At 45.6% G+C, this 24514-nt stretch overlaps 1 protein-coding gene across 1 annotated transcript in view; it reads left to right on the forward strand.

The window, feature by feature from the left end:
• DYRK1A (dual specificity tyrosine phosphorylation regulated kinase 1A) overlaps positions 1–24514 on the forward strand; it is a 96127-nt gene that overhangs the window by 46309 nt on the left and 25304 nt on the right. Inside the window, 1 exon segment of the mRNA XM_063180641.1 lies at positions 21047–21252. Coding sequence (XP_063036711.1) covers positions 21047–21252 — 206 coding nt within the window.

The raw sequence follows: 24514 nt of genomic DNA on the forward strand, positions 1-24514 counted from the left end.
CACTCCACTCTCCTCCTCACCTGTTTGTTTGCAGAGTCCTGCGTGGAGCTGTGTTCTGTTCCCTGAGAACACTTCTAAAACCTCAGTGCTGAGGCTTTGAAGCTCATTGATACCTCAGCTTTCAAATAAAGAGTTTGTGTGTTATTGTTTCACTTGTCTTGACTTGCAGTGACCTCACCCTTGGTGACATGGCCTTGTAGGAGGCCGTGGTTCCTTTGCATTGCAGGACACTCGTGTCTGGTGCCTGTAAATGTGGATTTCAGTGTCCTCAGGAGCTGGGAACATTCCCTGGCCACACCAGGGCACATTTTGTTTGGATTAAAAGCCTTTAGGGGTGAACATAGGGGTGAACTCTGAACATTTCTGCTGTGAACAGAACTTGGGGTGATCTTTTCCCAGAACAATTGTTGGCTGAACCTTGAAGATTTCCTTTAGATCCTGTAAATAATTTTCCATCATCACCTTTCCTTGGGAACATCCAACTCCCTTTCCTCAGGTGGAACGGTTCCTCTGCACCTCTGTGGAGGTGAGGAAACCAACCCAACACCAAACCATGGCAGATTATCCGCTCAGCTTTCCCTTGCTGTGGTTCATACATCCTGCAGGAAGGGCTGGGGTGGTTCCTGCCCTCCTGCACCTGCTTGGTGACCACAGAGGTGCAGGCGGCCCTCAGGAGTTTGGCATTCCAGAACAACCAGAGACTGATGAGGGAGAGGCTCAGACGTTCCAGTCTTTGCTTCGTGCACCTTCCTCGGTGTCCCTGCAGGGCACAGGTGGCAAAGGAGGAGCCCAGTGATGGCAAGTGGGGATTTTTGTAACTGGGAATCAGATTTATGGAGCAGAGGAGCTGAGGGAAAGCAGGGTCAGGTGGGATAAACCAGAATTGTTCCTTGGGAGGGCTGGGATGGAATTCCAGCCCTGGATCCCTGGCAGTGCCCGAGGCCAGGCTGGGCACTGGGGTTTGGAACACCTGGGGCAGTGGGAGGTGTCCCTGCCGTGGCAGGGGTGGCACTGGGTGATTTTTAAGTCTCTTCCAACCCAAACCATTCTAGAATTCTATAAGATGCAGACAAAAATTATTTTTTAAAATTTGCACAACTCTGATATTGGGTAGTGTTGCTCTCCTTGTTATTATTAGTGTGAACAAAGCTCCAATTCTCATAGTTAGCTTTAATACCTACTCCTTATTTTATGCTAGAAACAATAAAGCCTTACAAGGAAAAATGCAAGATACACTTAAAAATAATTGTATTATCCTAAAGGAATAATGATATTTTTTCTTTGTTTTGTGGATGGTTTTTTGTTGTTATGTTTTAAATTTTTGGGGGGTGAAATCTGTGTTACTTGAGAGAAATCAGCACAGTTCCCAGTGAGCCCCACTTTGGGCTCACGTGTTTGGATTAGTGAAGTTTGGCATCCCCAGGTTTTGGTGCTTTCCAGCTGCAAGCACAGATCCAACCACACTTAAGGATTTTTCTCCTTAAATCTGCTGCTTCAAGGTGAGACAAATCAAAAGAAGTAATTGCCAAACCTTGGAAGTGTGTGTACTAAATACAGGAATTATTACAAAGGCAGGAAATTGGGCTTTCAGATGTGAGCTTTGACTGGACTTGTCAACCCCCAAATCAATCCTGCCTGGAGTTATTTCTGATTTTTTATTTATTTTCTGTGATGAGCACTAAACTGGGCATGGAAATATTGAAACTTTTTAATGATTTATTGTTTGGTGACTTGGGAGTGGAGTTTGTCAGGACTGGCTTCAGATTCCTGCTGTAAAATGCAGAATATCAGAATATCATGGAGAGAGCAGCACAAAAATGGTTTAGGTGCAGTTCACAACCTGGGAGGATTTTATGGAACTGTTCTGGTGCTTCCAGGCAACTTTGGAGTGAGGAAAAACCTGGAATGTTGTTATTTTATGAACTGTGATGTGGATTTATAAGGACAGAGTGCCTGAGAGTTTTAAAGTGTTCTGGTTTTTAGGAACTCCGTCAGAATTTGTGTTATTAATACAGAATATTCTGGATTTTAGGAACTTTGTGTTATTAATACAGAATATTCTGGGTTTTAGGAACTCCATCAGAATTTGTGTTATTAACACAGAATATTCTGGATTTTAGGAACTCTATCAGAATTTGGGTTATTAATACAAAATATTCTGGTTTTTAGGAACTCTGTCAGATTTTGTGTTATTAATACAGAATATTCTGGGTTTTAGGAACTTTGTGTTATTAATACAGAATATTCTGGTTTGTAGGAACTCCATCAGAATTTGTGTTATTAACACAGAATATTCTGGATTTTAGGAACTCTGTCAGAATTTGTGTTATTAATACAGAATATTCTGGTTTTTAGGAACTTTGTGTTATTAATACAGAATATTCTGGGTTTTAGGAACTCCATCAGAATTTGTGTTATTAATACAGAATATTCTGGTTTGTAGGAACTCCATCAGAATTTGTGTTATTAACACAGAATATTCTGGATTTTAGGAACTCTGTCAGAATTTGTGTTATTAATACAGAATATTCTGGTTTTTAGGAACTTTGTGTTATTAATACAGAATATTCTGGTTTTTAGGAACTCTGTCAGAATTTGTGTTATTAATACAGAATATTCTGGGTTTTAGGAACTCCATCAGCATTTGTGTTATTAATACAGAGTATCAAAGCAATGTCTTCAAATGCAACAGAACTGCTCTGTAGCTAAAATTTAAGTGCTATAAATTTCTCTTGGAGTGACATGAATTACTCCAAACTCATCCATGAAATCAGCCAGCCAGGGAATTCCCTGGAATCATCACAGCAGCAGCTTCCCCATAGTTGAGGTGGAATTTATAATGGTGGATATTTTTTTGTAGTTCAGTTTTTCACTTCAAAAGCCTCTCTGTGTGTGTGTGTGTGTTAAAGATGTGTGATAGGTTCACAGCAATCTCAAATCCAATCCCAAAAATCCCAAACTCAAACAAAGGAAAGGAAAAAAGACTTTTCATATCAATAGGGCTGTGCAAGTCCTGCAAGTGGAAGGAGGGGACAGCCCAAATTCTCAAAATACACGCTTGCCCACGTGCCAAGTTATTTTATTTTTACATTGGTTTTATTTTAAAATTGTCATGGCTGTGTTAGATGAAATCCACCTTTATTTATGGGAGACACCAGAGCTGGGTGGATGTCACCCAGTGAAATAGCTGGGAAATACATGGGATTATTGAACAGCGTTAAAAAGATTCTGCAGCAGTTCCTAACCCTGCCTGTATTCAAACTACAAAAGTACTTGGAGATCCTCCCCCTCTCTCCTGAAAGCTGTTCTCTTTGGTCAGGTATTGAATAATTTATATCATGTGAGACTCTTGCACATGATGTATTCATCCCTTGTTTAGCACTTGCATTCATGGTTTGGCATGCTGGCTGTACATTGATATGGGAGATGCTTCCCATTTTTTCTCTACCAACTGTTTAAATATATCTTGTGCCTCAGTAACTACAAATGGGAAATAGAATAATTCAAGTTATTTCCCTTGATGGGTTTGATGCATAGCAAAAGATTTCTTTTTAATTTTTTTTTTTTTTATATATATCTGTTTGTACAAAAGGAGAGCTTTAAAAACGATGCTGATATTTATGCTAACTTTATGTTCAGCTGGAAATGCTGGGTATTGATTTGGGATAAAATATTGGGTGTTATTCACCTCTCATGCTGCCATGCAGCAGGTAATTTATTCCATCTCTAATTAGTTTTGTGTTACAAACTGCAAATTGTGAGTAATGTTCTTTGGAGGTGGGGGAAGGAGGAGGTGCTGCACCAACACCAGGAACTCTGATGAAGTGCTGATAAAAGTCTGAAAGAGCCCAGCACGGGGATTAGTGCTGCAAAGTGCCAGCCCAGCCCGGATTGCTGGGGAAATCCTGTAAGCCCCTGGCAGGTAACACTGCTGCTGCAAGTGAGCACAAAATAAATGCAATAAACGCTGCAATAAATGCAATAAATTAATGCTGCAAAGTGCCAGCCCAGCCTGGATTGCTGGGGAAATCCTGTAAGCCCCTGTCAGGTAACACTGCTGCTGCAAGTGAGCACAAAATGAATGCAATAAATGCAATAAATGGGTTCCAAAAGCTGCCAGGAGATAAGGAATGGGCAGCACTGATTTTTGGGGTGTGTAGTGCACGCACACTGTGGAGTTGCTGGTGGTTTAGGGCACGTGGGGAGAGATTTCAGTACTTTCACTACTGCTAAAATGTCCAAAATGAAGTTGTTGAATGAGGGAGATTTCAGGAGCTTCTCTGAGGGAGTTGCCGGTGTTCAGGGCATGGAAGCTGAAATTTCAGTAGTTCCACTACTGCTAAAATGTCCAAAATGAAGTTGTTGAATGAAGGAGGGATTTCAGGAACTTCGCTGAGGGAGTTTCTGGTGGTTTAGGACACGTAGGGTGAGATTTCAGGAGCTTCACTGTGAGAGTTTCTGGTGTTCCAGGGCATGGAAGCGGAAATTTCAGTAGTTTCACTGCTGCTGAAATGTCCAAAATGAAGTTGTTGAATGAGGGAGAGATTTCAGGAGCTTCTCTGAGGGAGTTGCTGGTGTTTTGGGGCATACAGGGAGAGATTTCAGTGGCTTCACTGTGAGAGTTGCTGGTGTTTTAGGGCATGGAGGGAAATACTTCAGTAGTTTCTCTACTGCTAAAATGTCCAAAATGAAGTTGTTGGAAGAGGCAGAGATTTCAGGAGCTTCTCTGAGGGAGTTCCCGGTGTTCCAGAGCATGGAAGGAGATATTTCAGTCGTTTCATAACTGCTAAGGTGTCCAAAATGAAGTTGTTGAATCAGGGAGAGATTTCAGGAGCTTCACTCCTGAAATCTGAGGGAGTTGCTGGTGTTCTGGGTCATACAGGGAGAGATTTCAGTAGTTTCATAACTGCTAAAATGTCCAAAGTGAAATTGTTGAATGAGGAAGAGATTTCAGGAGCTTCTCTGAGGGAGTTGCTGGTGTTTTGGGCTATATAGGGGAGATTTCAGTCGCTTCTCTGAGGGAGTTGCTGGTGTTTTGGGGCATACAGGGAGAGATTTCACTAGCTTCTCTGAGGGAGTTGCTGGTGTTTTGGGCTATATAGGGGAGATTTCACTAGCTTCTCTGAGGGAGTTGCTGGTGTTTTAAGGCATGGAGGGAATACTTCAGTAGTTTCTCTACTGCTAAAATGTCCAAGATGAAGTTTTTGAATGAGGGAGCCGGTAAAACTCTGAAGTTCTGTTGGAGCTGACATTTTAAAATCCCGTTTCCCGCTGCAGCTCAGTGCAGTCGGGCCGGGCCGGGCCCCTCAGAGCGGCTCTGGCTCTGCCCGCGCCCCTCCTGCCCCAGCCCAGGTTCCGATCGCGGCCGGGCTCCGGTGCTGTCCCCGCCGTGCCCGGGGGCTCCGGGGGCTCCGTGCCGTGTCCCTGGCCGGTGGCACCTTGTCCCTGTCCGGTGGCACCTTGGCGGAGCCCCGGAGAACAGGAAGCCCCCCCCACCCCCTCGGCAGGTGAGTGACTCGCAGCGGCGCTGGCACATCGCTGCCGGGCTCGGCAAAGTGCAGTAAAACATGCCCGGCATCGCCGCGGCCGCCACGGCGTAGAGAGACACAGAGAGAGGGGGGACAGTGCTGCTGCTGCTGCTGCTGCTCTGCTGCAGGGACAGCCGGGGGCTTCCAGAGTAAGTCTGTCTGTCTGTCACTCTTTGCATTTCCAGCCGCCGGTTTTCCACAGCCGCATCCCCCCTGCGCGTGGGAAGGGGATCTCCCCAGCAGGAGCGGTGCTGGTCAGTGATGGATTCACGCCGTCACAGGCACACAGACACCAATATGCTGGCAGATAATATTTTATTTATTTTTTTTTCTTTAAAAGAAAAAAAAAATCTGCTTATTTCACCTAGGATGCTTCAGCATCGCTCATGTTCAGTCGTTAGCGGCGGTAGAACGAGCTGAAATTTCATTTGCTTAAAATCTGTCGGGGAGGGGGGTGAATTATAATTATAATTATTGGAATAATGGATGTTGTGTCTTTAGGGTTAAACCCAAACCAGTGAAACATAAATTCAAAAGGGAAGGACAGGAGTGGCCTGACACAGTAATTTTAGGAGGTGACCTGCCTAAGGAAGGCAGCGACAGGGAACTTTAGAGCTTTTTAAAGCCCCGGCAAGAATTCCAGCCGGGCTCGCTCCCACCCGGCAGCCTTGGGGGATCTTTCGCATCCCAACCCCGGAGAAGGCGTCCCGGAGCCGGGCAAGGCGAAATCCTAACGCGGGCGCGCTTATCCGTAAATCCCGTGTATCATGGCTGCGCCGCCCTGCCCTTGCTGTGGGGGTGAAATGTAGAACATGAGCCTGATCCTCGGGAGATGGAGCTAATTTCGCCCTAAACTGGAAAGTGTTAACAGCGCCCGGCGAATGTGACAAAGCTCAATCGCGCTCCTTGTTTATGGAGCCCGCGCCCATTGGCCGCCGCGCGCCAGCTCTGCCCTGGCAACTGCGCGCCTGCATTTGCATAGCGCGCCGCCATTGGTCCGCGCCGCGGCGCTGCGGGCCAATGGCGCGGCGCGGTCCGGGGTGGGCTATGCTAATGAGGCGCTGTTGCTGGGGCGCGCTGCGGCAGCCGGGGATGCGCTGAGGGGAGCGCCGGGATCGGCTTCCCCCTCACGCGCGGGGCCTGCGCGCTGCGAGCCGCCCTCACACCGGGCCCGGCCCGGCCGCCCCGCGCTTCGGCTAATTGCTGCTTGCCACCTGCTTCCCCCCTGTTTTAAAATTTATTATTTAAATAAAACGCCTTAAAGTAGCCAGCTTCTTGTAGAAAGCAGAACGCCGGTACGCTCACCAATCACTCGATACACCACAGCCCCTTCTCGCTGTCCGAGATCGGGATCTCAATCTGATTTTTCTTACGATACACCGCAGCCCTATCTCGCTGTCCAAGATCGGCATCTCAATCTGATTTTTCTTTAGAATAATCTATTTCTGGAACAAACACACTCACCTTTCAAAAATGCTGTATTCATATCCCACCCGACAAAAAAAAAAAAAACTCCACACCAATAACCAAGCCCCTCCTCAGCTCTAAGTTGAGTCCTGTTTTTTTTTTCTGTCCTAAATATCATTCCTGTCTAAGAATATTGGGGAATCTGAGCTTAAAATATATTCTGCTGCTTAAATCTGCATCTGTATCTGGCCTTTTTTCCTTTCCCTGCCTTCCCAAGCAGCTTTTTCTGCTGTTCAGTCATGGATCACTTTCCTCAGTCCTGTTCCCTCTCCCTCCCTCCCTCTTCCTCAGTGTCCAATTCCTGTATTTTCTTCCATAACTGCTCAAATTCTCTTCTTTTAACTCACCAAAACTGACTGTAAAGATAATGAATTGTTTAAATGAGTAAATCCAGCTACATTCCCTATTTTTTCCTTTTTTCTCCCTTCTCTTCCACATAAATATCAATATGTGTTCTGATACCATCTGGCATTTGCTAGTAATAGTGGGAATTCCTGTCACAAACAGATTTTTGGTTAAATCGGATTTTTACTTTGGTGAAATTTTAATTTTTCGACTGTTTTCTAAACCTTCAGAAAACTTCAGGTTCAGCAGAGGCAAATTTAGTTTTTCTTGGATAAAGTCAACATTTTCATAGAGAAACTTAGCGATTTCTAGAACAAAAAACTTAGATTTAATAAAGTTGTGTGTACTTGGAGTTTGCTTGAAGCCTTCTGAAGAATCAGTTGAGAGGTTCTTTTATAGCTTGTTTAAAGGACAAAATAATGTGAATTTAAACTTTTTGTCCCTAAATTTCTGCTATATTAGGGGATTACCGTGGTTTATAAAAGATTTTCTCCTTATTTACTGAATTTGACGGAATTTTTTGTTTGTGTTTGTGGTTTTCACTCAGAACAGAGGGGCAGGTGTGGGTCTTCAAGCAGGATTAAAGATGCAGAGGTAGCTGGAGTTAAGTAATTATTGGAAAACCTGTGTTTGGAGTAATATTCACACTTCAGTCTTTATTTCTGCTTTAAGAGTTGTTATGTTTGTTCGGTCAAAGGTTGGACTTGATGATCTTGGTGGTATTTTCCAATATTATTGCTTCTGTCAGTCTTTGAACTTTCACCATGATCATAAAAAAAGTTTATCTCCATTTCCCCCTCTCCTTTATATTCCTTCCTTTTAATGGCAGGCTTTTCACTCAATTAGAAAAATTATAAACCTTAGAATAATTGCATAAGATCATAAATTACACATGAATTTGTAGGGGGAGACAAAAAAAGAAGCCTCTGAACCTCAACCTTGGCGCATTTTCACCCATATCAGTGAGTTTGGATAATTTTTATTTGTCAGTTTTAAAATAAAAGTTAGTCTCTTCTTGAAATAGAGGTTATTAAACATTCAGCAATAAAGTATTGACTGCTGAGATATTGTTTCGCTCACTGATTTGTCATTAAATCAACAAATACACGCTGGGGTGAATCAGCAGCCAAAGTACTCGGGTTTGCCCAGTGCTCCTGAGCAGCTGGACAGAGTTCCAGTGTGCCAGGAAAACTTGGGAAGAACTTGAAGAGAGGTGGAAAAGGGGAAAAGCTTCCCTAACAGTTGGTATGTGTGCAGTCATCTCCTCTCTAAATCCTGGGATATGCTCTCTTGGAGGATCACAGAGGTCGGAAAGGAGCTTTTTTTACCTAACCTCAAAGCTGTTCCTATGTGGAGCTCTGTAAAACACAGATTTACCTGCTAAGATGTGCCCCTCGTCTTTGCAAAGTACAAAAATTTAAATTATGGAGCCCTTTGGTGTTTATCCCATGTCTGGATGTTTTTCTGCAGAGCAGGAGAAAATGCAGAATTGTACAGAAGGAGATGATTGTTTGTGAATTCCGAGGATGCAAAAACAATGAGCACTCTATAGAATGTATAAGCAGCCAGGAATAATTTTATTTGGAGCACAGTCTGAAGAGTGGCAAGGGATATTATGTTAAACACAATGAAAATCAAAAGATGTATTGTGTGGCCACCTATTGAGGCAGCACTGCTTCCATTCTGCCCCTAAAACAAACAGGGCATTCATGGGGCTAAACAGAATCATAACTTATTGACATGGAGGCTCAGAATTAAAGCTGGGCAAGGATTCTGGCCTTTCCTCATTCCTCTTCATTTTAGTGGCTTTTCAGTTCAGTTTGCTGTTTCCTTGTGGAATTCCAGGTGGTTTTTAGCTGTGCTTTAAGGCAGGTGCTTGTCCAGGGCAGAAATGGGCAAGCAGAGGTCTCACAGAGCTTCATTTGGCCTTTGAAAGTTCAGAGTGCTTGTGTTTCCTGGAGGTTTTAACTGAGAATTTTGGCAATCTTGGGCTTCATTTATTAAAAAAAAAAAAAAAAAAAAAAAAAAAAAAAAAAAAAAAAAGTAGTTTCACTTTCACAACATTTTCTCAGTTCTGAGATTCTCTGGAGTGTACTCAAAGTCATATTTATAAGTTAATGAAACCCACATTTATATACTGTGTTGCCAGTTGATTAAATGAGTTTTAGAAACTTTTTTCTCTTGTAGTGGGAGAATTACAATGAGCAGCAGCATTCAGCCCTTCTGCTACCAAATTTTTATTTTTCAAGAGGCTTTTTTTCTTTTGTGGTAGATTTTTCCCACAGTGATTCCCTGAGACAAATCTGAGCTGCAGTTTTTCTCCAGGAAAGGGAACTGGAGTTCTCTGATTGCACAAAAGGCACAGAGCACAAGTCCTGCCCAAAGTCCACCTCCTGTGCAGCCCATCCAGGGAAGGAACTGGCCAGGACAGGCTCAGCAAGGCACAGCAGCTCATGAACCTGCTCCTGGCCTGCTTTTCCTCCAGGCTGGGAAAAGATGGAGCTTGGTGTCACCTCCTGAGCCCTGTGGCCTCCCTGCAGCTCTGGCCAGTGGGGACGAGCAGGAACAGGAGCAGGAGCAGGAGCAGGAACAGGAACAGGAGCAGGAGCAGGAATAGGAACAGGAACAGGAGCAGGAGCAGGAACAGGAGCAGGAGCAGGAACAGGAGTAGGAACAGGAACAGGAACAGGAGCAGGAGCAGGAGCAGGAGCAGGAGCAGGAACAGGAGCAGGAGCAGGAGCAGGAGCAGGAACAGGAACAGGAGCAGGAACAGGAGCAGGGGCAGGAGCAGGAACAGGAACAGGAGCAGGAACAGGAACAGGAACAGGAACAGGAGCAGGAACAGGAGCAGGAGCAGGAACAGAAACAGGAACAGAAACAGGAACAGGAGCAGGAACAGGAACAGGAGCAGGAACAGGAGCAGGAACAGGAACAGGAGCAGGAACAGGAACAGGAGCAGGAACAGGAACAGGAGCAGGAACAGGAACAGGAGCAGGAGCAGGAACAGGAACAGGAGCAGGAACAGGAGCAGGAACAGGAACAGGAACAGGAGCAGGAACAGGAGCGGGAACAGGAACAGGAACAGGAGCAGGAACAGGAGCAGGAACAGGAACAGGAACAGGAACAGGAGCAGGAACAGGAACAGGAGCAGAGCAGGAACAGGAACAGGAGCAGGAACAGGAACAGGAACAGGAGCAGGAACAGGAGCAGAGCAGGAACAGGAGCAGGAGCAGGAACAGGAGTAGGAACAGGAGCAGGAACAGGAGCAGGAACAGGAACAGGAGCAGGAGTAGGAACAGGAGCAGGAACAGGAACAGGAGCAGGAACAGGAACAGGAGCAGGAGCAGGAACAGGAACAGGAACAGGAGCAGGAACAGGAACAGGAATAGGAACAGGAACAGGAGCAGGAACAGGAGCAGAGCAGGAACAGGAACAGGAGCAGGAACAGGAGCAGGAACAGGAGCAGGAGCAGGAACAGGAACAGGAGCAGGAACAGGAACAGGAATAGGAACAGGAACAGGAGCAGGAACAGGAACAGGAGCAGGAACAGGAATAGGAACAGGAACAGGAGCAGGAGCAGGAACAGGAGCAGGAGCAGGAACAGGAGCAGGAACAGGAACAGGAGCAGGAACAGGAGCAGGAACAGGAACAGGAACAGGAATAGGAACAGGAACAGGAGCAGGAGCAGGAACAGGAGCAGGAGCAGGAACAGGAGTAGGAACAGGAACAGGAACAGGAACAGGAGCAGGAACAGGAGCAGGAGCAGGAACAGGAACAGGAACAGGAGCAGGAATAGGAACAGGAACAGGAATAGGAACAGGAATAGGAACAGGAGCAGGAACAGGAGCAGGAACAGGAGCAGGAACAGAAGCAGGAGCAGGAACAGGAACAGGAGCAGGAACAGGAGCAGGAGCAGAGCAGGAACAGGAACAGGAACAGGAACAGGAGCAGGAATAGGAACAGGAACAGGAATAGGAACAGGAATAGGAACAGGAGCAGGAACAGGAGCAGGAACAGGAGCAGGAACAGAAGCAGGAGCAGGAACAGGAACAGGAGCAGGAACAGGAGCAGGAACAGGAGCAGAGCAGGAACAGGAACAGGAACAGGAGCAGGAACAGGAGCAGGAGCAGGAACAGGAGCAGGAACAGGAACAGGAACAGGAACAGGAGCAGGAACAGGAGTAGGAACAGGAGCAGGAACAGGAACAGGAGCAGGAACAGGAGCAGGAGCAGGAACAGGAACAGGAGCAGGAACAGGAGCAGGAACAGGAGCAGGAAGAGGAACAGGAACAGGAACAGGAACAGGAACAGGAGCAGGAACAGGAACAGGAACAGGAACAGGAGCAGGGCAGGGGCAGGAGCAGGAACAGGAACAGGAACAGGAATAGGAACAGGAATAGGAACAGGAACAGGAGCAGGAACAGGAGCAGGAACAGGAGCAGGGCAGGAGCAGAGCAGGAACAGGAGCAGGAGGAACCCTGGGGGTTGTTTCTGAGTTCAGGGTTCCATTCTGCTCTCCGGGCAAGCAGCGTTTGGCATTTGTGTGCAGGGAAGTTGGCTCAATGGTTATTGTAGGAGAACTTTGGAGCAGCCGTTCTCAGTAATCCCCCCACAATAATAAAGTTCCTCCTCTGGGGGATATTTATAACGGGATTGTTCCCCGGGAGCTGCCCCAGGTAATTCCCCTTTGTTCCCTGGGCTCTCCCAGCCTTTCCCACTCCCGGCCGAGCACAGGGCGGTCCCTGCAGCCCCACGATGTCACCGCGTGGGGACAATGGGCAGGGCAGGGCGGCAGGAGGTCACGCAGAGTTCAGGCTTTGCTCATTGCTCAGAGATGATTGTTCCAAACCCCGCCGTCCCCAGCGCGGGTGAGCTCTGCTGGCTCTGACCCGTCCTCAGCGTGGCTTTGTGTGGACAGAGAGCTGTCAGATCCCAGGGCTGGTGCTGGTTCTCCCTCCCTGGCTGTTGCAGGGTGTGCTGGTGCACCTCAGAGTGCCAGAGCAGTGCAGGGATCTGCCTCCCTTCTCCAGACCCCCTGCAGTGCTCATGGGTGCTGAGAGCTTTTCCAAGCTGAGATGGTGAAAAATAAAATTGACCAGAACTCAGCAAAACAATGAACTTTGCACAAAAATAATCTTCTGTGGAGGAAGAGGGTTGTACAATTCCTCAGCTAACACAGGATTTTCTTAGAGTGGACATTGGGTGGCTTTCACATTGTGAAAAACGCCAGTGCCTTGTTTTTAACATTTTAAAAGTTTAATAAGAATAAAATGGTTATGAAACTAGTAATGCAATTAGAGTAATAATAATTTGGACAATTTGAATATGGACAATATGAGACAATAGAAACAAAAAGTTATGGATGTCTGAGTACCTTTTTCTGGGCAGCACGAGCCCAAAAAAGGACACAAGTTAATGAAGGATTAACCCTTAAAAGCAACAGCCTGTTGCATATTCATACACCTCACACATGATGCATAAATTCCATTCAAACACAGGATTCTGGCTGGGCAGTGTCAGCTCCTTCCTCTGGATCCTGACAGCGCCTTCGAGGCGGGAAGAAGTTCATTTCTCCTGATAATGGGGAATAAATTCTCTTTCTCTGAAAGACTGAGGTGTCCTGTGGCTGCTACCTCGCTGCCAGTCCTTTCTTTAAAAAAGTATCCTACATAGCACAGTTTCTATTTTAACAATTTTTATAACCTAAAACTCTGTTTAACACACTACTTAAGAGAATTAATACAGCATCACTTTCCAACACAACACATAGAATATTCATTTGAATATTTGCAAAAAGCCAATCATAAAAGAGGCATTTTTCACCACACATCACTAACTTAAACACAGAAAAAAGCAGCAAGAAGTGCTTGGCTTCACCTGTGATGGTTTAGCAGGGGTTGGAAACAAAAAGATTTAAAGTGTGAGCCTGTCCTGCTCGGTCAGAGCCGTGTTTGTTCTGTGGTGTGGCCCCAGCAGCTGTGAGCTCTGGGTGTGGGGAGCAGAAGAGCCTTTGTGGCCAACGAGACCCTTCACACTTGTGTTCCCTGGTGGTGTTTTCTGGCAGGGTCTCACTCGGCTGCCAGCACATCCCTGAGGGGGAATGCAGGGAATGGCTGCACACGGGGGGAAAGGGAGAGGAGCTCACAGCATCTTGGGTCAGAGCAGTGATCTTAGGAGGGAAAATGTTGAAGAAAAGTTGTAGCAAGGCAGAGAGAAGGGCAGGTGAATTGTGCAGAGGAAGTTTCACACTTTATTAATCATCTTAATTCCATTCCCTGCCACGGGCAGGGACACCCCCACTGTCCCAGGCTGCTCCAGCCTGGCCTGGGGCACCTCCAAACTTGGGGAATTCCTGCATTTAAACTTCCAAATGCTGATGGGACTTCACTGCTTTTACCTCTTCATCTTGCACAGCCATCAGCAGGCGGGGAGGTGTTTCCAGGCTGTTGCAGAGGTTCTGTTATCAGCAAGGTAACTCTTTATCTTGTCATGGAACCGAGATCTGCTGCTGCTGCTGCACTTGGGAGATGCTTTGTCAGTCCTGAAGCAGATTTGCATCACTCACAGCGTCCAAACTGTCACTTTTTGGGGGCTGATTTTTAATTGGGAGGTGAAAAGTAGGAAGAGATATTAAGGAAATGTCACTTTTTTAATTCTCTAATGGTTTTTGTCTGACTTTGCCTCCCTTTTTATATTTCGCTGTGAATACTCCTCAGTAGAACACTGAGGTAGAAGTGTGACAGAGGGACAAAGAGAGTCACAAAGACACTTTGAGAGGCAAAGTAGATCTGTAATGAGCTGGGTGGCAGGAATGCAGAGAAACCTTGGAATCACTGTTGGGATTGTCAGGTGCCGTCCCACCCAACAGAGGAGCTACTCTAACAACTGATCCAGAGAGAAAACTCACTTTGTGCTGACTTTGTGACACAGGAATGTGGAAACCTGAGGCTGGAAGAGACCTTTGGAGGTTGCCCAGTGCTGTGGCCAGTTGGGTTTTGGGTACAATCCAGTGATTTCAATCCAGTTTACAGTGCACTGATTGCAATCCAATTTACAATCCATAGATTTCAATCCAATTTACAGTGCACTGATTTCAATCCAGTTTACAATGCACTGATTTCAATCCAATTTACAATCCATAGATTTCAATCCAGTTTACAATGCACTGATTTCAATCCAATTTACAATCCATAGATTTCAATCCAATGTAGAATCCATTGATTTTTTTCTGGGTTGTTGATCCACTCTTGGGATCACTCAGTCACCCACAGCTCTTCCCCAGTGAATGTTTGTAACTGAAAGGGAAGGCCAGGGATGTGTTTTAGCACCAAAAATACATTTTTAGGGAGGAGGTTTAATGTCTGAATGAGTTCTGTGGACTGATACCAAAATGGGAATAACAGGATCTCAAATGGATGAGAGAGGAAATTGAATCTGCATGGAGTTCTTAAAAAATCTATGCAAAAATTTAAAAATTTACACAAACTTTTCCAATATTACACCAATTGTAGTTCATTTATAGATTTCTCAATAATCACAGTCTCAAATATTTGTTATGCTTGCAGTTGATAATTTCTTTGTTGCTTGGAAAAATCATAAAATCATAAATGGTTTGGGTTGAAAAGGACCCTGAAATCATCCAGTGCCACCCCTGCCATGGGCAGGGATAACCCAGCCTGGCCTTGGACACTTCCAGGGGTGGGGAGGCCCCAAAAATCCATTTTAAGGAAAACCCAAGCATTTAAAACACAGCTATTTTGAATGACAGAAGTATTTCCCATCCTTCCCAAATAAACAAATAAATATATTCTTGAACTTCTTCCACTGTGTTGAGAGGATGCTTTAAGAAATAAACCTTCTCCTTTATGAGGGGATCCATTTCTGCACTGTGTCTATTTTCAGAGAGCTCTGGGAGCCTCTTTGAGTGCAAATACAAATCAAGGTGGGTATTTTTATGCCTCCCCTGAACTAACATTAGGTAAGGCTTATTTGTAAGACAATTCTGCCCACTCCAAATCCATAATCTTTTCCCTTAATGTACTTCATGCTTAGAGACCTTGGCATATGTTTGGGAGTTTTTTAAAAACTTCATTTTCTTCCCGAGGTGCTTTACAAGGTGGGATCACTTGAACTTGTAGTGGTTAAAAAGGAAAATGGATGATGTTCTGCACCTTGTGGAAGTTCTGCATGTGCTGTGGGAACAGGTTTTGGTGGATTTTAGTCCTGCCCTGGTGCTCAGCAGATCCTTGATTTTTTTGGATGTCTGGAGCTCTCCAGATGAGCCAAAAAATAACCTCAAACCCATCTAGTTCTGGATGGGCTGTGGGAACAGTCTCAGACCCATCTAGTTCTGGATGTGCTGGTGGATTTCAGTCCTGCCCTGGTGCTGAGCAGATCCCTGATTTTTGTTTTTTGGATGTCTGGAGCTCCCCAGATGAGCCAGAAACAATCTCAGACCCATCTAATTCTGGATGGGCAGTGGGAACAAGTGCCCATGGATTTTAGCCCTGCCCTGGTGGTCAGCAGATCTCTGATTTTTGGTTTTTTTTGGCTGTCTGGAGCTCTCCAGATGATTCAAAACCCAATCTCAGACCCATCTAGTTCTGCATGTGCTGTGGGAACAGGTTTTGGTGGATTTTAGTCCTGCCCTGGTGCTCAGCAGATCCCTAATTTTTTTTTGGCTGTCTGGAGCTTTCCAGATGAGCAAAAAATCAATCTCAGACCCATCTAGATCTGGATGTGATGTGGGAACCCATCTAGTTCTGGATGTGCTGGTGGATTTCAGTCCTGCCCTGGTGGTCAGCAGATCCCTGATTTTTGTTTTTTGGATGTCTGGAGCTCCCCAGATGAGCCAAAAAACAATCTCAGACCCATCTAGCTCTGCATGTGCTGTGGGAACAGGTTTTGGTGGATTTTAGTCCTGCCCTGGTGCTCAGCAGATCCCTGATTTTTTTTTGGCTGTCTGGAGCTTTCCAGATGAGCAAAAAATCAATCTCAGACCCATCTAGCTCTGGATGGGCTGTGGGAACCCATCTAGTTCTGGATGTGCTGGTGGATTTTAGCCCTGGCCTGGTGCTCAGCAGATCCCTGATGTTTTGGCTGTCTGGAGCTCTCCAGATGAGCCCAAACCCAATCCCAGAGCCACCAGAGGCTGTGTGAGCCTCAATTAATGGCTGTCACAAATGTCCCTGTTTCTGGAGCGACTCCTCGACCTAGAACTAAAGGAGGTCAGGATTTCTATTCTAGCCAGTCCTTCCTTCCCCTCCTTCCCCTGCTGTGTCCCCAGCGTTTCTGGGAGGGTTCCCTGGGGCTGGGCTGGGCTGGGAGTGCAGGGACAGGGATGGGGCAGGGACAGGGATGGGGCAGGGATGGGGCAGGGACAGGGATGTGACAAGGACAGGGATGGGGCAGGGCCTGGGATGTGGCAGGGACAGGGATGTGACAGGGATGTGGCAGGGATTTGACAAGGACAGGGATGGGACAGGGCCTGGGTTGTCACAAGGACAGGGATGTGGCAGGGATGTGGCAGGGCCTGGGATGTGACAAGGACAGGGATGGGGCAGGGATGTGACAAGGACAGGGATGTGACAAGGACAGGGATCCCAGCAGGGCCTGGGTTGTGACAAGGACAGGGATCCCAGCCGGGCCCTGGGTTGTGACAAGGACAGGGATCCCAGCAGGGCCTGGGTTGTGACAAGGACAGGGATGTGGCAGGCCCTGGGTTGTGACAAGGACAGGGATCCCAGCAGGGCAGGGATGTGACAAGGACAGGGATCCCAGCAGGGCCCTGGGTGTGTGTGGAGCCCCAGGGGCTGCAGTTCCTTGGCTGCTGCTCCTTGTGCTGAGTTTCAGCTGCCAGAGCTCTGCCAGGGCTGCTCAGCTGGGTGGGCTCAGTCCCATCTCAGGGGGACTCAAACCCTTTTCCATTTGGGGTGGGAGCACAGGGATGAGTTTGGCCAGTTCCCATCCATCCCCTTGGCATCCTTGACATCAGCACGGGCTCCGATCCTGTCCCTTTCCTCTGGCATTTGCTGGGGAGCCATTGGTGCCTCTGGGTGAAGAACCTTCTTGTTGGACACAGTTTGGATTTATGGTGTCACATTTGGTGTGGGATTGTCCTCCAAGCCAACAGGAATCTCTTTGGCACTCACCAACAGCAAATCTCAAAAATATTCTAAACTAAAAAATCAAAATTACAGATTTGGGTGGAGGTGGACTTGGGAGGAAAAGGTCTACAAGCATGGAAAGTTTCCAGCTGAAGCCAAACATCACATCACAACATTTGTATTACATTACAAGTGTTGTTTTGTGGGATAATTACACTTTAACACTCTTCTATTTTGCATTTTTACTTTATTTTAAATCATTGTTCAGTCTATCCTCAGATTTGTTGTGATTTTTGGAGTGTCAGAAGATCCTGTGGAGTAAATGAGAACCCCACAGTGCCAGGATTTTTGGGGTTATATATTTGAGCTTTCTGCTTTTTGAGGAACACATGGAAGGGCAGAATTTTTAAAATAAAATTTGTGTTTATAAAGTTCTGTAATTGTCCAGGTAATTCTCTATTGGAAACCTGCGGCCTGAGGTAAGAAAACACAAGATTGAAACTTTGAAAGTGACTGGCTCCACACTTCAGAATCAGTGGTATTTTTGACTCTCTGATTTAAATATTGTTTTGACTTTTACTTCAGTCACCATGATGTTGCTAAGTGAGATTATGAATTTTTTTCAGGTTAAGCAGAACCTCAGAAATTAAAAGAGCAAAAAGTAGAGATAGTGGATGATGTCTTACATATGTTCAGCCATTCTTGCAGGAGTGTTCAGTGAATCTTGAACAGGAAATGTTCACTGAATCCACCAAGTTGTGGAGATGGGAGATAATTCTGATTCTCAGTTTTTAATGGACATTTTGTAGAAGAGTTAAAAGTAATTTTCTGTGCAATGCCAATTTAAAAAGGTTAATATTTTAACATAATCAATGTAAAATGGTGTTTGATTCCATCCATGCAGTTCTGTTGCCCTGATAGGTGTTGAGTCAACGTGCAGTATCAATTTTAATATTTTAGTTTTATTTTGACAGTTATTTTTAAGAAAGCCAAATCTTGGCTGCACTCATCTGCTGTTTTCTAGTGCTTGTGTTTTCTGCAGGGTTTGGACTGCGAAGGAAGTGGGGATTTCCCTGGGCTGCTCAGGTGCTTGGCTGTTCAACACCTTCCTTCTAAATTTAATCTTCAGTGATAATTTTGCTTTCAGATTGCAGCTGCTCTTTGTTTGCTGTGCTTTGTAGGGAGGCAGAAACACAGAGGACAGGGAATCAGGGATTCAGGAATTCAGGAAATCAGGGATTCGGGGAATCAGGGATTCAGGGAATCAGGAATTCAGGGATTCAGGGAATCGGGGATTCAGGGATTCAGGGAATCAGGGAATCAGGGATTCAGGGAATCAGGGATTCAGGGATTCAGGGAATCGGAATCAGGAATTCAGGGATTCAGGAAATCAGGGATTCAGGAATTCAGGGAATCAGGAATTCAGGAAATCAGGGAATCAGGAAATCAGAGATTCAGGAAATCAGGAATTCAGGGATTCAGGGATTCAGGAAATCAGAGATTCAGGGATTCAGGGAATCAGGGAATCAGGGATTCAGTCAGGGATTCAGGAAATCAGGGATTCAGGGAATCAGGGATTCAGGGAATCAGGAATTCAGGAAATCAGGGATTCAGGAAATCAGAGATTCAGGGAATCAGGGATTCAGGAAATCAGGGATTCAGGGAATCAGGGAATCGGGAAATCAGGAAATAAGGGAATCAGGGATTCAGGGAATCAGGAAATCAGGGATTCAGGGATTCAGGAAATCGGGGATTCAGGAAATCAGGAAATAAGGGAATCAGGGATTCAGGAAATCAGGGATTCAGGGAATCAGGGAACCAGGGATTCAGGGAATCAGGGATTCAGGAAATCAGAGATCCAGGGAATCAGGAATTCAGGAAATCAGAGATTCAGGGAATCAGGAATTCAGGAAATCAGGGATTCAGGGAATCGGGAATTCAGGGATTCAGGGAATCAGGGATTTGGGGATTCAGGAAATCAGAGATTCAGGGAATCAGGGATTCGGGAAATCAGAGATTCAGGGATTCAGGGAATCAGGGATTCAGGGAATCACCAGGGCTGGAGGAGCCCTTTGGGATCATCCCAGTCCCACCATCATCAGCCCTGAACCTCATCCCCAAACAAAGATGAGCTGCTGAGGCTGGACAATGGATTTTCCTTTGCTACAGTCAGACCAGAATGCTGGGAGCAGCCCTGAAAGGCAGAATTGGTGTGGTGTTCTGGCTTTTTGGGATCCATACACAGAACTTGTGTGTTTGGAATAACCCCTGTCTAATTCTGACTGAGCTGGGACACCCAGGGGGAGCTGTGAGGAAAGGGATGCTCAGGATCAGAGTCCCAGCATGGGTTGGGCTGGAAGGGATCCTTAAAGATGGAGTTCTGATGGTCAGGGACACCTCCCACCAGACCAGGGTGCTCCAGCCTGGCCTTGGGCACTGCCAGGGATCCAGGGGCAGCCACAGCTGTGCCAGGGCCTGCCCACCCTGCCAGGGAACAATTCACTGGGAGCCATTCCCTGTGCGCTGTCCCTGCATCCCCTGGCAATTGTCTCTCTCCAGCTTTCCTGGGGCTCCTCCAGGCCCTGCAAGGCCACCCTGAGCTCAGCCCAAAGCTTCTCCTGTGCAGGTGAACAATGCCAGCTGTGCCAGCCTTTCCTGCCAGCAGAGCTGCTCCATCCTCTGCCCATCCTGGAGCCTCCTCTGGGCTCTGCAGCAGCTCCAGCTCCTCCCTGGCTGGGGCAGCTCTGCCCTCCCTCAGCCTAAGGCCATTCCCTGTGTCCCTGTGAGAAGTCCCTGCCCAGCCCTTTCCCTGAGGGTGTTTCTGGGATCCCTCCCTGTGGAATCCCCCATGTGTGACAATAATCTGATGGTCAGGGACACCTCCCACCAGACCAGGTTGTTCCAGCCTGGCCTTGGGCACTGCCAGGGATCCAGGGGCAGCCACAGCTGTGCCAGGGCCTGCCCACCCTGCCAGGGAACAATTCCTAATTCCCCATATCCCATCCAATCCTGCTCTCTCTCAACCTAAGGCCATTCCCCGTGTCCTTGTGAGAAGTCCCTGCCCAGCCCTGCAGGACAATTCTGGGATCCCTGATCCCTGTGGAACCCCTGTGTGACAACCCTTGGGTGCCAATGATCTCCAGGATCCAGGACTCAGAACCCAGGACAAGATTGTCCCCCCATCCCCTGCTTAACCCTGTCCTTGGCAGGGTCACTTACACAATACAGAGATCTTTTACTGCCATACATATATTTACTCAGGCCCCTATAAAACAGGGCTTTTTTTTTCATCTGAGTGGAGTCATTTTCAGGTGGGTGTTTTGATGAGAAATCTCAGTCTGGAAGCAAGATGCCATTCCACAAAGATGCAGTTCTCATCTGTGAGGTTTGGCCTGGCTGAATCATGATTTTCTTTCCCTCAAAAAGTCCCAAGTCTGAGTACTAAGTAGCAAGGCAATTCCTGAACAACTTCTGTCAACAGGTGTCTCAATGTGGACTTTTTGCCTTGATATTCCTGTCCTTCAAGTAATTTGCTTGATGGACAGCATGTTTGGTTTATTTCCCCCTGTGCTGCAATCAGCATTTATCCTTGTCTTTGCAGGAGGAGAGACTTCAGCATGCAAACCTTCATCTGTTCGGCTCGCACCATCGTTTTCATTCCATGCTGCTGGCCTTCAGATGGCTGGACAGATGTCCCATTCGCATCAGCAGTACAGTGACCGGCGGCAGCAGAGCATCAGTGACCAGCAGGTCTCGGCCTTATCCTACGCTGAGCAGCTCGAGCAGCCGATCCCCCTGACAAACCAGGTATGGCCGGGGCTGCTCCTGCGCCTGGCAGCCCTTCAGTGGGGAGGTGGGCACTCATTTGGGGTGGAAGGGACCTTTAGAGATGAGCTGGCCATGGCAGGGACGCCTCCCACTGTGCCAGGCTGCTCCAGTGTCCAGCCTGGCCTTGGGCACTGCCAGGGATGCAGGGGTGGAATTCCATCCCAGCTCCTCCTCACCCTGCCAGGGAACAATTCCTCATTGCCAAGAACCCACCCAGCTCTGCCCTCCTTCAGTTTAAAGTCATTGCCCCCATGTCCTGTCACTCTGAACCCCTGTGAAATGTCCCCAGCCATCAATTACAGCATCAGGGCTTTTATTCTTGTAGGGTTTTTTTTTTTTAAACTAATTAACTCCCAACTCTGTAAGGATAGAATTAACACACAACAGTATATTTAAAACTATTTATATTTTATATATTTTATGTGTGTGTGCATATATATATGTGTATATGTATAAATATATACAAATATAAATATATGTACATATACATAATATATACACATATTATACACATATATACTATATTATTACATATATAAATATATGTACATATACATAATATATAAACATTTTATATACATATATACTATATTATTACATATATAAATATATGTACATATACATAATATATACACATATTATATACATATATACTATATTATTATATCATGTCTATATATATTTATATATATTTATGTATATTCATATTTATAGATATTGTATTATATATTATGCTATATTATATATTATATATTATATACTATATTATATATTATATATTATGTGTATATATTATATAAATAACATATATATGTATATACATATATATGTATTATAAGACATAATATATATTATAATATATAATGTATAATAATATATATTACATATATATTTACATATTATATATATAATATATATATTATATATATTATATTATATATAATATATATAATATATAATATATAATATATAATATATATAATTATATATAATATATATATGATATATATAATATATATATAATATATATAATATGTATATTATATATGTATAATATATGTATATTATATATATATAATATATGTGTATGTATATCTATATATGTGTATATATATGTATATGTATACTATAACTTCAAAAAAAAGTTTTAAAAGTTGATTCTAAACTTCTGGAACATATTTATTCTACTTGCAACGTTTTTTTAAATAAGGGGAGAGAAAGATTGGCGAAGTGGAGAACTTTGAAAAGCTCTTTTTTAAAATAATAACTGGTGTTAAAAGTTTTGGGTGGTTTGTTAGCTGCTGATTGCTTCATTACTTATCCTAATGGACAGTTGTAGTGCAGAATCACTGGTTGGTGTATTTGGAATACAGAAGTTTGCACAAAATAGATTTTATTTGAATAGGTAGGACTGCTGAAGGAGCCCCCCAGCTCAGAGTGCCAGGAGCCACCAGAGCTGCTGTGGCTCTGGATGAGTGGGAATTCTGTTGGTTTTTAAAAATTCCATGGCCCGGTTGTGGAAACATAAGGGCAGAGGGGTTCCAACAAAACCTGTAATTTAGAAACTGAAAATTTGCTGCAGACTGATGAGGAATGTTTCACTAAAGAGGGTGAAGGTGAGGTGTGTTTGCTGCTCAGGATGTTTTGGGCAGAAAAGTCTCCAGAAGCATCAGGAGTTGCTCTGGGGCTGTGGGGAGATGCTTTGGCAGGAGGAGGAAGGGATCAGAAGGCACGAGAATGGCCAGGGTTTGGAGATCTCCAGTGACTGGAGATGCCAGGGATGGGTTTCCTGTCCAGGAGGAAGAGGAAATCTCTTATATAATAATAAAGAGCTTGAGGATCTACAGAGACATTTTATTTTGAGTTTTTTGAGTTGAAGGTCTCCCAGAACTTCTGCAATGAGGCTGGTCAGTCAAGAAAAGTTGCACCTGAATCCTTTCAAGGCACTTTGGAAAGAAACTCAAGGAATTTTAGGTTGTAGGGACATGATCAAAGCGAGGAAATAATCAGCTGGACACCTTGGCCATGGCAATCAAGCTGTCTTTGCACCACCAGCAGCACAGTTTTATAGAATTAATGTTTTGGCTTTGATGGTGGCCAGCTGACTGCTTCCCTTCCCTGCCTCGTTCCTCCCTCGGGTTCTTGTGCCTCTGCCATCACCCAGTCCCACCAAGAGTTCTCCTCACCAGGCTCCTGCTTGGGGTGGAGGTTCTGTGTGAGCCTCTGGGGGGATTCCCAAAGACTTTTTGTCTTTGCAGTGCATTTCTGATTTTATCTGCACAGCCAGATCCAGCTGAGACCTCCCTGCTGATGGCTCAGATCATCTGCTCTGGACCTGGACCTCTGCAGAATAAATTCCTTGTTCTTTCTTTTGGGCTGCCCGTTTACAGCTCTGGCTCGTCTTGATTAAAAAATAACTTTTTTTCTTGTAAAAATTTGACCTCTGTAGTTGAAGGCTTTGTGCTTTTCTCTCCAGATGTGATCTGCCAACATCTGGGGGTTTGTGTCCCACTGATCCCTGCATGTTACAGATTCTTTCTTTGTGCCATTCCTACAGGAATCCTTTTCATTCAAGGCATTGCCATGAATGTGCTGCCACCTCTCTCTGGCCTTGAGAAAAGGTTTTTATCCAAATACTTGATAAAGTTCTGTCCTGTAAATGTCAATTCTGGGAAGGAGCCTTGCAGAGAACATTGTTGGAACCATCCTTAGGTGGTTTTATTCAGGTGGGATCCCACCACTGGTTCTCTCTGTCATCTCCTTGTAGAGTTTCTAACACAGAGCAGCCTTTTGTAATGGCAAACTCTCTTTGGTCGCACAAAATGGCTTCTGCCTTTGTGAGTTCATACCACAGAATTCCAGGATCATTTAGGTTGGCAAAAATCTCCAAGATGAGTCCCAGCTGTGAGCAATCCCCACCCTGTCCCCAGCCCAGAGCACTCAGTGCCACCTCCAGGGGACACCTGCAGGGATGGGCACTGCAAAGCTCCCTGGGCAGCCCCTGCCAAGGCCTGAGCTCCCTTTCCATGGGCAAATTGCTGCTGCTGTCCCAGCTGAGCCTGCCCTGGCCCAGCCTGAGGCCGCTCCCTCTGCTCCTGTCCCTGTTCCCTGCTCAGAGCCACGACGTCCCCCCTGAGCCTCCTTTCTCCAGTGTTTATCATACAGAAATTCCAGATTATAATCTGCATCCAGAGCCCAAACCACACTTCCCGAGACCAAACTCCCATTTCCCAAGCCCAAA

This window comes from Melospiza melodia, chromosome 2 (assembly GCF_035770615.1).
Source record: "Melospiza melodia melodia isolate bMelMel2 chromosome 2, bMelMel2.pri, whole genome shotgun sequence".
NCBI classification, from domain to species: Eukaryota; Metazoa; Chordata; class Aves; order Passeriformes; family Passerellidae; genus Melospiza; species Melospiza melodia.